Below are 13,175 nucleotides of genomic sequence, written 5' to 3' on the forward strand. Positions count from 1 at the left end.
CTGAAACTTACAGTTACGAACTGTGATCTGCACTCTATCTGATCTAGTTTTGAATGCGTCCAGAATACATGACAAGTTTGCCTCTCCGGAATTCATATTCCACGTTTTGAATAAAGGTATAGAGAAGCGATGGTCCCATTGGCCATCGTAGGTTTGACCACATGAACGCGGAGTTCCAACATTTTGCTGCAGATAGATCTTCCATCCACAAGAAGGGCTGCTAATAGAGCAATCAATAAAGAAGCCTTCAAATTGCAATCTCAATCAATACAACAAATTGCAATCTCAATCAATACAAAGCTGAAAACTCCATCTTCAAATCATGGCGTTCTGATTCAACTGCATAGGATTTTACAAATGCCTTAAATCCAGAGGCCAAGTTTGAAGTTGTTATGCATTAAATGATATATCGTCTGAAACACAATCGTATGGCAAGTTCGTGGAACTTTCCTCGAGTCGGGCAGAGCTTCAACCGATTATCTTGCTCTCTAATGAAGCATCGGATCAACTAAAGAGCATCTCGCTCTCGTCTTCTCAAACGTGAATATAGGGACGCTTGCTTCATTTTCTTTTTCCTCCATTCTTTACTTTGGTTCTCCCTTTTTGAAATACGACTCAAAAGCCCAACTCTTTTTTTTTCCCCAAGAAAGAAATTCACAAAACTTCAATCTAATAATTTTTCATGCTTATTTTAGGCAGTCAGAGCCGTGTCTCCTTGTGTAAGCTAAGCTTTAATACCTAGAAGAATCGAAAAGTTGCAAGGCAGAGACGTCTTTAAAAGCTCAAGGCAAAGAAGAACTCTTCCCCGCGAACAATAAAATCTCTCTGCAATCTTTTTCAGAATAGAACGGCTTAGACAGCCATAATCATGGTCTTCGCGAATCTTTTGCACTGTCAGCTTAGTATATTTAATGCTGTCCATGTGTTTCTAGAGCAATCTTTCAATGCATGGCATGTTTTTGGTACCTCGGTTGCACTCCCAATAACATTAACCTTAACATTTTCTTTGTGAATGCTGAACCTTTTTGGGCTAATAAGCTAGGTATATTTAAAATCATTTAAAGGAAATATTCAATCTTTTTACAAGCATTGTATCTTGCCTTTTAAAATTACTTTTAATTGTAATCAGCTATGCTTGCATTTAGCTTTCTATTAATTAATTTTAATTATTGTTGTTTAATTCATCACACTATACTTGCACGTCACTCCTTTTTATAATTTTAGTTGCTCTACTTTTTCTCTTTCCATCATCCAATCCATCTTTGGCTAGCGTTAGAACAGAGTTGCCCCACCCTAGAGGCTACTCTAATCTGGAAATTGCATCAGAGCTTCTCATTATTATAGTTTATTCATGGACATGCCTTAGTTAAATTTGAACCATCAACAATTCAATAGATGACTAGAAATCAACTTCTAAATGTTGATTAATCTTAGCGATGGCATTGTAAACTTAAGACTTCAAAGATGCAGTAAGTTGTCTCTCTTTCTATATCAAAGAGTGGGTATGCATGGCATTGTCAATGAATTGTCAAGTAGATTGGCTGAGAAGAGATCCAATATATTTGCAAAAATAATTTAAATCGCCCATTATTGTACTTTGTGATAACAGTACTACTCTTTAGATAGGAAAGAGAACCGTTCTTCGTATAGATGAAAGCATTATTGTGATCCTTAGTCATTTCATTAAAGATTTTATTAAGCAAAGGTCAATACAGTTATAATTTTCCAATACATAGGATTAGTTAGCATGTATCTTTACAAAGCCAATCCTAGATGATAGATTTACTTATTCATTACGAAAGCCATTAAGATTTTGAGCATTCAACAGTAAAGAGAAAAATGTTAAAAAATAACAATGCCTCGTGATTAAGAACAGAATAGGATACAACGTTGTAGTTCTAATTCTGTTTGAAACCCTTTTTTAAGATTTCAAGCATTCCATTTTAGTTTCACATTTAAAGATTTTGGGCCTTCCTAATCATATATTAATGTAATCTTTCAACAAGGTTAAGGTAAATATTTGTGCATGAAAATTGTTTTCTCCGAGTGTAAATAGAGTCCTGAAGCAAATCTGCAGCATTCCCTTTTCAAGTTATGTGTGCTCTCTAAAGCACAAAACTAAATCAAACATTTTAATTAAATACAGCATATGGGAAATTTCCCACAATTTAGTAAATGTTTCTCTCTTCTGCAAGATAAATGTAATTTTAAAAATCAAACTATATCACCTTGTCTATAACATTGCTGGAGTTGAAGACTAATTTTATGTCTATAGACAAAACTATCTCCATGGGACTGAAACTTTTTTACGATTGCAGTAAAAACGTACAACAGACATCTATTGATATACCCTTTTAAAACTACATAAACATTTCTTGGATAATAACAGGAATACAACATAAAAAATGGTATGGTTAAACATTAAAAGTTTGTCTTAATTGCTTGTAAAGATAGGATACATCTAAACAATTTAAAGTAAATGATACTGTCCTAAGATTTAACATAACCAAGATGATAGCTCCAAAAAAATTAACTGGTGCTAAAGCTCTGTTTGTTTATGTCAATTCTTAAAACTCAATTGTCAAACTTTTGGACTAAAGCATTGATCTCGCATATTGGTTAGGCCCTGAACGTTTTCGGGGGTAAGGCATGTTAGGGATGATTTGCATTGCTGTTTCCTTGCAATCTCCAGATCCAATAGAAAAAACGCTTTTGCAGGATACTTGAAGACAGGGCACGATCTTTTCCCACCCCATTTTTACATTTGATGGAGCCATTCTCAACAATATACATGCATACGTCTAGATTTAACAAGCATTTTCACACCTCATACATGATGCATTCTGAAAATAAAAGACACAATTATGTTATGCTTTGGTATTCCTACTAGTGTGGTGCAAATGAAATTTTGGCACGTTTTAATAGATAACTGCTGCTGCTGCTGATGTAATTGGTTTCTAATAGCACTTTGATAGCTGCACTTCTGTGTTTTTTGGCTCTGTTTTTCTCTGACAAGCAATGATGTTTTATTTTGCCTCTCCTGGTGAGTAATTCTTTGATTTTTTTTTTTAAAAACTGAAACGTTTATCAGGCATCAAACAAGTTTTGCTTCATTCAGGTGTTCTAGAAATGTTTTAAAATCACATAACCAATAATTTTAGCATACAAACAATTTTTGTCTTCATTAGAAGCAGCTTTATAAGTATTTCAAAATCAAATAACCTCTAGTTTAGAAATATAAGGAGCCATATCTCACTTGTACGGGTGATAAAAAAGGCCAAACATTATATCCAGGAGAAACGTTTTCCTTTGAAGTTTATTGTGCTTAAAATAGCCTAAAATAGGCTACAAAAACCAACTTAATTCTAACTGCCACAAATTCAAAATAGAAAACACTGAAATCTTAAAAAACTTAGAACCCTGATATTTATAAGTTAGCTAGAAAAAACTACAAAACTGGAAAATTTTAAGTGTCTGTGCAATTCAAACTTAAATAGAAAACCTTCTACCCTATTTCCTCCTCTGATTCCTCATGCGCATTTGACTTATAGCAACCTTCCTCTTCTCGTTTTCCAATAAGAATAATGCAAGTTCAACTTAAAAAACAAACCTCTTCATTACTGGATTGGGGAGATGGTATAATTAGATACAATTATGATAAAGAAGAAAATAATGATTAATTTGGCGATGTAAAAGGGTAAAGATGCTTCATTTAGTTCATTGAGTTTTCAGCTGCTGTAACAATTAATATGTGTCACCCATCATTAGGGTGTCACTTGGGTTATTCTCATAAGGTCTTAAACCTGGTTGTTTTCATGAAGACATGAATGAGAATACTCAAAATAAGAATAAGAAGACACCACCAAAACAAATTTTCATTGCTAAGAAAGGAATCAGGCACTCACTTCAAGTTGCTCCCTCAATTTAATCATAGTTAAACGAAATTGAGTACAGAACTTTCTATAATTTCACTTTTTTAAGGGTTTGAGAATTTCTAAGGGAGAATAACAAGTTCTATTAAAAAATTTAAAATAAGTGTTGTAATCTGTTTCCTTTGCTTATAATCTGTTCCAGCTATCTTCAAAAAATAGCTTGATAAATAACTGAAGTTACTAAACCACTAAATGAAGACGCCTCATAATTCACTAACTAACCAGATCCATAAAAATCAATCAACCAAGTACCTAACCTAAATTCTAAAGGCAAAAATAGGGATTTAAATATTTGGAAGTACCTTTTTACGTCTTGGAAACTGGTAAATGTAAAAAGATACTTGCCAACAATTATCCACAATATGCAACTGTAATTTTTACAGAAATGTCACTTTAGCTGCCTGTGTATGTTGTCAAGAACACAAAGAAAAAAGGAAAAAGGGAAAAAAAAGTGAAGTGGAAAAGGTTCCCACCTAGTTGACTGTAAATACTTCAATACGAGAAAGGTGAAAACAGAATTTCCCCTTTCAAGCACAGGCTGTTGCTACCATCCAGAGACATTTTCCCTTTTGAGCACAGACTGATGCTAGCATTGAAGTATAAATTTTGCCCTTCGAGAAGAAACTGGTGCTATCATCCAGAGATAAAACAAAGAGGAAAGCAACAGACTGGCTGTAAATTCTTCAGTGCCTGAAAAGTAAGCATTCAAACCAATACAAATTTCCTGACCCTCCTTGAAAGTTGACAAAATATTATGTACAAGAACTCATTACATCTGATATTTGGAAGATGTTTCGTTGTGAACTTTCTCTAACTGTCAGTAAGTCTATGGTGTTAATCTATCTGAATGGTAAAGGTTTGTCCAATTCTACTCTACACCCTTGAAATGAGGAAAACAAGTCTCCATTGTGTAATGCATTATACATCCTCATTGTCGTAGTCATCTTCATCCTGATCAACAATTCTATCTGAGCGCAAATGAAAATGCATGGAATCTAGAGTTACATTATCTACATCTGAATGAGGCCAACTAGGACATGGCTCTTCATGTTTAACATCACGCTGCACACCTGCAACGTCACTGGAGATTTGTTCTTCTTTAACAGCAGGATGTACACTGCAAAGGCCACCAGGATGCATTTCTTCCTGTTTGACAGCAGGTTGCACATCTGCCACATCTCCACTTTCATCTAGCTCCATATTGAGATCAAAATTTCTTACAACAGGGGAGGCACTCATACCGGCTGTTAACTTCGTTTCTCTTGCCTCTGCATTAACATCAGTAAGACTTTCTGACAGTCTTTCCTGTTTATCACTATGTTCGGGAGACAAATCTAGGTCTTCATCCTCAAATTTATCAGCAACAGTATCATTTCTTGCACTAGTACTGCCTCTACTCCCTCTACCTCTTCCTCTTCTTCCCCTTCCTCTTGTATTTCCACAATGTGCACCCTATTTGAAAAGAACCCAAATAGCTAGAAGTTACTACACTGGCAGCCCCATAAAAACATCAACAGCAATACACAAGTCTATATTCCCTTGCAAACAATCAACACCTAAATATCAACATTTTGGTCCTTACCATTTTAGCCCTTTTAACATCCTCCTCATCACTTTCATTTTCATCTCCTTCTTGTGCTTTTCTGAAACAAACAAAAAAACACCAGAAAACAATTGTAAAATAAGGCCATATGCTCTCAAAATACATTTTAACATCCGTAGTCATATTTATACTCAAAATTAGATTGCAATCAATATTTACCTCCTCCTACTACCATTCTTTTCATCACCAGTAGCAGCATCTGAACCCCCCATGTCTGGAACTTTGTTAACAATCTCACGTAAAAAATCAAAAACATTATACCTGTATACGCATTGCTTCCTGCCAATCAAGAAAAGGGAACAGCAAAATTTAAAACTGAATGATAAAACATTCAAAAGCTTCTAGTATTTACTTCGTTTAAGATAATACTATTACTTCTTTTCAGATACCACTTAGCAGCCTGCACTGCAAACTTTTCTCGAGGAGGGCACGCAATGAAGGCCATCCTCAAAAGTTAAACTAACTACTTGCTAGAATTGTGTCCAATTTTATAAGGAAAGAAAGCATCAAAATCCATCCTCATTGAACTAACTACTTGCAATAAAGGCCAAAGGCCTTCTCAGTAAGGTAAAATACTTTTACTAGATAAAAGCCAGTGAGGCAAATGTTTCTGCTGGAAATATAGACACTTACAGATGTGAGGCACTCACAGTCTTAGCCCCCCTCTGTAAAGTTATTTCATAAGTTCGATCACAAAGATCCTGTAAAAATAACTCCAGTGATTTTGCTGCAAAACAAAAGATAGAAGGAACATGCTTTAGCATACCAAAGGTAGCTATTTTAGATGTACAAAAATGAAAGGAAATTAAAGAAACTCTAGCTCCCTAAATATAACCTTCAGAACCCAAAAAACAACAATAATAGAAAATCACAACAAAAGTGACAATAGAATGCTCAGGAGAACCTCAATTTTCCATCTCCTCTTTAACAAATACTCATCAATCATCAAATTCATAAAAATGCTATGTTCCACCAAATCCTCTTTTAAAGGGAGTAAAGAAACAGCAGGAACAAACATGGGGATGACCACGGTGCCATTATACCAAAAAACAAAAATAATTACAATTACAAAAGCCACTAATAGCAATTAACAACAACCTACAGGTACTAGTACAATACTAGTCCAAAATGAATTATGTTGAATAAGGTATCAACTAATATCAACACCATTTGTCTTGTTAACGGCAACACTAACAGTATGATAATTGTCTAGAAGCATTAACAGCAACTGTCTATTAATGAAGATAGAAATGAACATTAAGAAACAACCCTCAACTTCCCACCCACATTCTACTAACCTCAACAACTTGAAATTGAATTTTTGATTAGGAACACTACACAGGCCTTAAAATTTTCTTGACTGTACATAAAATTTTGACAAGGAACACTCCGCACAGACCTAAGCACTTTCTTCATTGTACATATTTTTGGTATCCCTTCTTTGTACTTTTATATCCCAAGCTTTGCTTGTATTACATCATGTCAATCACCCGAGCTTTGGTTGTTTGGACAAAAGAAATAACAACAAAAGAAACTGAACAGCTGCTTAAAAATAGAAATTTAAGTTCTAGAACCTTTCTATGACCTGATTCCAGAAAGATTGCCAGATATTTACAAATTCGGCAAATGGCACATAATAACTAATATAAAACAGGAATAAAATAGGAAACAGACTTCAACATTTCAATGTTGTTGTGGGAACAAAAACAAAGGGTAATGATTACTCACATACTAAGAGAGGCACTGCCTGTGCAATCTTGCCAATGTCCTCATCAGCTTGCATTATCTTTTTTATACGAGACTGCAAATAAAAAAAACAAAAATATCTCAGTTAAATTACAGTTCTACTGCTTCCATCACACAGTACATGCTTGCAATCTTCAAACATGGTTATAAAAATCTGCATTATTTGTACGGAGAACTGATCTCCAAATGAAAAACTATTTATAGAAGCACAAATTTAATATCAAATATCATTAAGAAATATTTTACTCTGGGATATGATGGGGCAGATTTTTTTCTAAATTCATTTATGGCAATAACTGAACATTTGGTACAGAATATGCACTGATATTTGTCCAAATGTTTTATTCAAAGTTGCATGGACACGGATACGGATACGATATTGGATACAGATACGGCCATTTTTTAAGACCCCCAAAATGGATACGGCCAGATACGACATTCATAAAAATCACATATACATATGTTTAAAACAATTTTCTAAGTTATTAGAGGAGATTTTCATTAATTCCAAAGCAATATGGACACATAATTGCTACATAAATAATTATAAGTTGATTTAACAATTTACAATATGCAAAAATAGTAGAGTTGCACTGAAAGATAACCCACAAAAATGGGTTGCTGAAATAGAAAAACATTTCATTTGTCTCATTTGGTGTAGGTTTTGTTTATACCATTTTTTTTTTTTATTACATGAATGAAGTTTTTTTAAATTAAATTTAAGAAGATTTACGTCAAATTTTGAAAAAATCAAATTACATAGTATTTGGCACAATTGAAAATCAAGTTATTTTGGGAATGCATGGGTACAGTATCCGATGTGTATCCGGGCTGTATTGGATACATGCGCCCAAGGCAGGACATAGGAGTTTCCGGCTACTCAAGTTTTATTTGGTTTCTTAAAAATTTAAATAATTTATATTAATTCAAATACAACACACACACAATCCATTGATAATGGGGTAACTAATAACCAAATTAAGCATTTAGCTGCTTCTTGGAAACCTCCTCCAAAAACGTTTCCTGAAAGAATTCCGATGGTGTGGCTAGAGATAATCCCAGATTAGTGGGTGCGTGGGCTGTGGTGCACTCTTCCTTGGGGCAGTTCATTAGAGGTGGCCATTTCTTTTTTGATTCCATTTCGAACAATGCACCCCAGGCATTAACAGTTGGAGGATCTTAAGTTAACTTCTTCTTTGGGTTGCAAGAAGTTGGTTGCTTGAGTGACTTCTCAGGTGATAGCTTGTCTAAGGGGTCTATTATGTGGCTTGAATGCTTAAGAGAAAATTATCCTAAGTGTGTCCGCTGGGTAAGCATTTTGAAGAAAATGTTTACCATTACTGTTCTAGAAAATGTAATCAAGCAGCTGAATTCCTGGCAAATGCTGGCATTGTTCAGCTGCCCTTCTCAACTAAGATCAGTGATAAGCCAAATGAAAATGTCAGAACCTTTCATCTTTTCTTCATAAATATCTTCCTCCGCCTGCTGAGAATTGTATTACTAATTTTTGCTCCCTTCTTAAAATTTCTTCTCTTTAATTATCAAAGTTCACTGAGGTTCTTCTGGACAGGATCAGTGGCCTTGTATTTTTAATATAGCTCTCTGTGGGCTTTATCCATGTGTTGTATTTATTTATCTTGCCAGCATTCATGTGCAAGGTGGCAAAATTGGGTTCAAAAATGTACTGAGGCCAAGTATGACAGTGGCGAGGTACACTCAACAATAGTTGTCTGGATGTAGCAGCAAACTGGGGCCCTCTCACTGTAGCAAATGTTCTGGTAGTGTTTATGTTGTCTGTCTGTCCATGCACAAGATATCTTCAAGGTAGCATTTTTATTTGTTTCTCAAACAGTTGTATTTTTTGTACATAAATAAATGGTTTCTGGGTAGTTGTGCTCTGCGCTGTGGTTTCAGGATGTTTGTTCAGGATGAAGACAGCCATTAGCAAAAGAACCATAGTCTCAACATGCAATATATCATACTAAAAGAAGATGTAGCTCACAATATACACTATTGATTAGAGTGGAACAAAAAAGTAACAAGAGACAAATTTGGATAAGATGGAACAAATTTCCAAAAGGAATTAAAAAATGAATTGACCTACACCCAACTATCCAATGAGTTGCAAATGATGAGACACATAGAAACCAGAACTTTGGCTCTAGCCCATAATTACAAGGTTCAATAAGATTGATTAATTCAGAAAATCAAACTAAATGGTCCAGATGGCAAAATTTCTATAGCAATTGAAAAATCTGGACCGAATTTGACAAATCGTCTAAACCAGATTTGAGCCAAATCTGGCCAGATTTTGTAACAATGCCCTAGCCTATTGAGCTTACATAAGCATTCATATGCATTTTATAGAGTAGAGTCATTGCTCAATCTTAAATGGAACGAATCAATTAAATAGAAACACCACAATCTTAAATAATATGAATCAATAAATATAGAACTGCCAACCTTATATAGCACAGAATGGAAACAAAGTTGAACTATGTTCTTGGTCTGGGTTCAGGTTCAATTGTTTACCAAACCAAAAGCAAAAAAGGAATTCAATTACTTGGGACTTAATTGGGGACAACTCAGGATACTACTAAACAATGAAAAATTCATAAAAACAAAGCAAAATGCTATTTTTGTTATTTTAAGCCAAGTAAAGAGAAAAAAGGCTGCATTTCCATCTAATCCAGGTGCAAAATATTTTTTTTATTTTTTGCTTTCTAAAATCATGGTGGGGTATGCGGGTGTGATGAAACCCTGCTACCAGGGCACATAACGACCTTCATGGCGCATGCCATTTTCATAATTTATCCAATGTAAACAAGCTCCAAATCCTTCAAAAAAATGCATTTTTAAGACTAATTAACTTCTAAAAAAAATTGACTTTTTAAATGCATTTTAAATGCACCTTTCTGCAACCCTACGAGTTAGCCGAAAACCCTAACCGGGATCCAAACCTTGCCTGGACTGGTCCGGTTTTGTCCAGGTTTCCTCGTGAACCCGGTAACAGAGGTTACAACATGTCAACCAGAAGATAGGTAGCAGTAAAGAAGCTTTGGAAGAATCTTGCACTGAACTTGGCATGTATTGTGTATTCAATGCAATTATATCTGGTGACTTTTGGTACAAAAAAATCAAAGAATTTTTTTTTCAAAATCATTCCAGAAGGAGAGAGAGAGAGAGAAATTTTTCGAGGTCAAAACACATAGGCCATAGGAAGCATCGTGAGTATATGGAAATTGTTGCAAGTCCACGACAATTTAATTAGGAGCGATTGCCCTAAACAAAATCTAATACAGGGCACCTGGAACTAAAATCAACAAACCCTAAGTCTACGAGAATGTCAAGAACGAGTAAATGATATTGGGAAGTAAAGCACTAAAAGTGCATACCGCGGGAAAGCGAGTATCGAGCTTTTTCTTCATGATTGACCAACCGCTGGTTCACTTCACTTACGCTACGCTAGAATGAAATATTCCGCCGCTCCAATCATTTAATGGAATTGTATGAGGCTACCTCCTTCATCTTCCTTCACGAGTGCCACAGAGGAGCAGAATTGACGCCCATGCCCGCCGATCTGGTTGCAGTGAAGCCCTCGGCTCTGCAAGCCTCTCCGTTGGTTCCTTGGCAGAATGGCTAACCCAGGGTTAGTGTTGGTGACCTAGATTTGACGCCACAAGTTGACTCGGAGGTTACGCCTCACGGCCTCAGATGATGCCACGTCCCTCCTCAATTGGATCTCTTTGCGAATAAACATCGCCTCTTGCGGTTACTTAACCGATAAACTTCCGAGGCCCAAAATTGCAACATCTTTCGATTTGGATTTGTTTTGTTTTCACGAGTGTTTCTTCCTGATCTAATAATTAGTTGCGAGTAGGCCTATATGTTTTTTATAAAAATGGGTATTTATTATGATTTATTAATTTGTTTTTAAAATTATGTCAAAAATTGTATTCTATGTTTTATGTTTATTGTTTATTAAAATCATTTTTTTCTTTTTTTATTGCATTTTTACTTTTTTCATTAAAAAAAATAAGTAACGAATCAAATATCAAGGAAAATATTGGAATGGTTTTCTAATGTTTTATAGATTATGATATTGATTGTTATTTTATATTCATTCTTATCCTTATACTTGAGAATTTGAAAGCAAGAAGAAATTAAAATATTGAAATGGTTTTTTTTTTAATTTTGTACTCATTCTTATCATTATCTTTGAGAATTCAAAAGCAAGAAGAAATTTTAGTTTTGCATGCGTGGTCAACAATTAATACTTTTCAATTGATTGTAATGTTTTATTTTTCTTCATGGATAACATAAATCAATTGAAACTACTAAATGCAAAACATCTCACAACACAATCTTAGGTTAGTCACTTGCAATCGACTGATTTTTATTTTTGGAATTATTAATACTTCATTTTGGGAGACACGAGATTCGATATGTTTTATTCTTATTCAAATATTAATTTCAAAGTAAGCCTTTTCTATGTTAATACTTCTCTTGAAGTTGAGGTCTTCAATTGCCAAAAAAATATTAAGATTATGTTGGTCTCTACATTTTCAATTTTGATTTTTAATGGCCAAGCAAGATCATTTTGAAACTTGAAATGAAAGGTTGGTCTATACATTTTCAATTTTGATTTGTAATGGTCAAGCGAGATCATTTTGAAACTTGAAATGAAAGTGACCATAGTGGTCTCTGGTTTGTGAATTTTACTCTCACATGCCAATGTTATGAGGCAATTGAAGTAATGATAGGGGTCTTTGATTTATGAATCAAAGTACATTAATCTAAGCATTTTGTGCCTTCTGAATCTTTCCTTTATATCTACACTATATTATACCAAAATTCTTTGCCTTTTGAATCTTGCTTGAATGTCCAAGAAAGATGATATGAGGACGTAATTTTGATTGTCCACGTGAATCTCTTCTTTGAATGTCCAGGGAAGATTGATGCTGAAATTTAAGTAAGCATGCCATGTTGTAATCATGGCATTTTGTGCTTTGTGAAATTCAACTAATTATAGTAGCCTTTGGTTGGAAATCTTCCCTTTAAAAGTGTAAGCAGATTGTAATGAAACTGCTTTTCCCTATAAATTATAGTATCACTCTTGTAGGCCATATATGTAGCTCCTAATAATAACTCCTTTTCCCTATAAATTGTGGTTCCACTCTTGTAGGCCATATATCTTGAGGTTGTAATGTAGCTCTTAATAATAACTAGAAGTAGATTGAAAAAGTTTTCTAAAACCCAAATAGATTTAAATTACACCTATACACTTTCAACATTAAAATCCCAACACACACAGCATATATTCCAACTAACCATGTAGTACAGCAGTTAAAACACTTGCTTGGTGAAACCACCACCAGGGTTGTTTGGGTCGTTTGACTCACAAGCTTATAATATATTATTTATATTATTTGTTTTATTCTGTATATTCTACATATGTATGTGCTATCTTCACTTTTGTAATATTTTAATATAAATTTAAGAAAAAATATTGTAAGAATTTTTAAAATCATATTTCTAAAGATAGAATAGAAATGATTTTTTCTATTTATTTCTTAAATTTTGTTAATATTTTTTAAATTTACATTTTAAAAAAATAAAAAATTGAATACCAATTTAGAAAGATACTTTATATTGGGCTTATTTTATAGCTTTAATTGACTATTAATATTATATTATCTTATGAATATCTATATATTACAACTAAATTTAAATTTTGATTGTATGAAACCCACAAAATACAAATTAAAAAAAATTAAATGTTTTTTACAAATATTAAGGTTAGTATATATTATGTGAATTTTAAAAATAATATTTGAAAAAGATAGAATATAAAAAATAAATATTTTAGATTTTTGCTTTGAATGTGAGTTTTA

The 13,175-nt window shown here is 33.8% G+C and overlaps 1 protein-coding gene across 1 annotated transcript; it reads right to left on the reverse strand.

The window, feature by feature from the left end:
• Positions 1 to 4,589: 4,589 nt before the first annotated feature.
• Positions 4,590 to 11,120, reverse strand: LOC131040186 (uncharacterized). The gene is made up of 6 exons (XM_057973042.2): positions 10,677 to 11,120; positions 7,264 to 7,336; positions 6,169 to 6,262; positions 5,695 to 5,814; positions 5,515 to 5,575; positions 4,590 to 5,384 (listed from the first exon to the last, which is right to left on the reverse strand). The coding sequence occupies exons 1-6, from the start codon at positions 10,707 to 10,709 to the stop codon at positions 4,851 to 4,853; spliced, it is 915 nt and encodes a 304-aa protein (XP_057829025.1). The 5' UTR covers positions 10,710 to 11,120; the 3' UTR covers positions 4,590 to 4,850.
• Positions 11,121 to 13,175: the final 2,055 nt, after the last annotated feature.

Source organism: Cryptomeria japonica, chromosome 11 (genome assembly GCF_030272615.1).
Source record: "Cryptomeria japonica chromosome 11, Sugi_1.0, whole genome shotgun sequence".
NCBI lineage: Eukaryota > Viridiplantae > Streptophyta > Pinopsida > Cupressales > Cupressaceae > Cryptomeria > Cryptomeria japonica.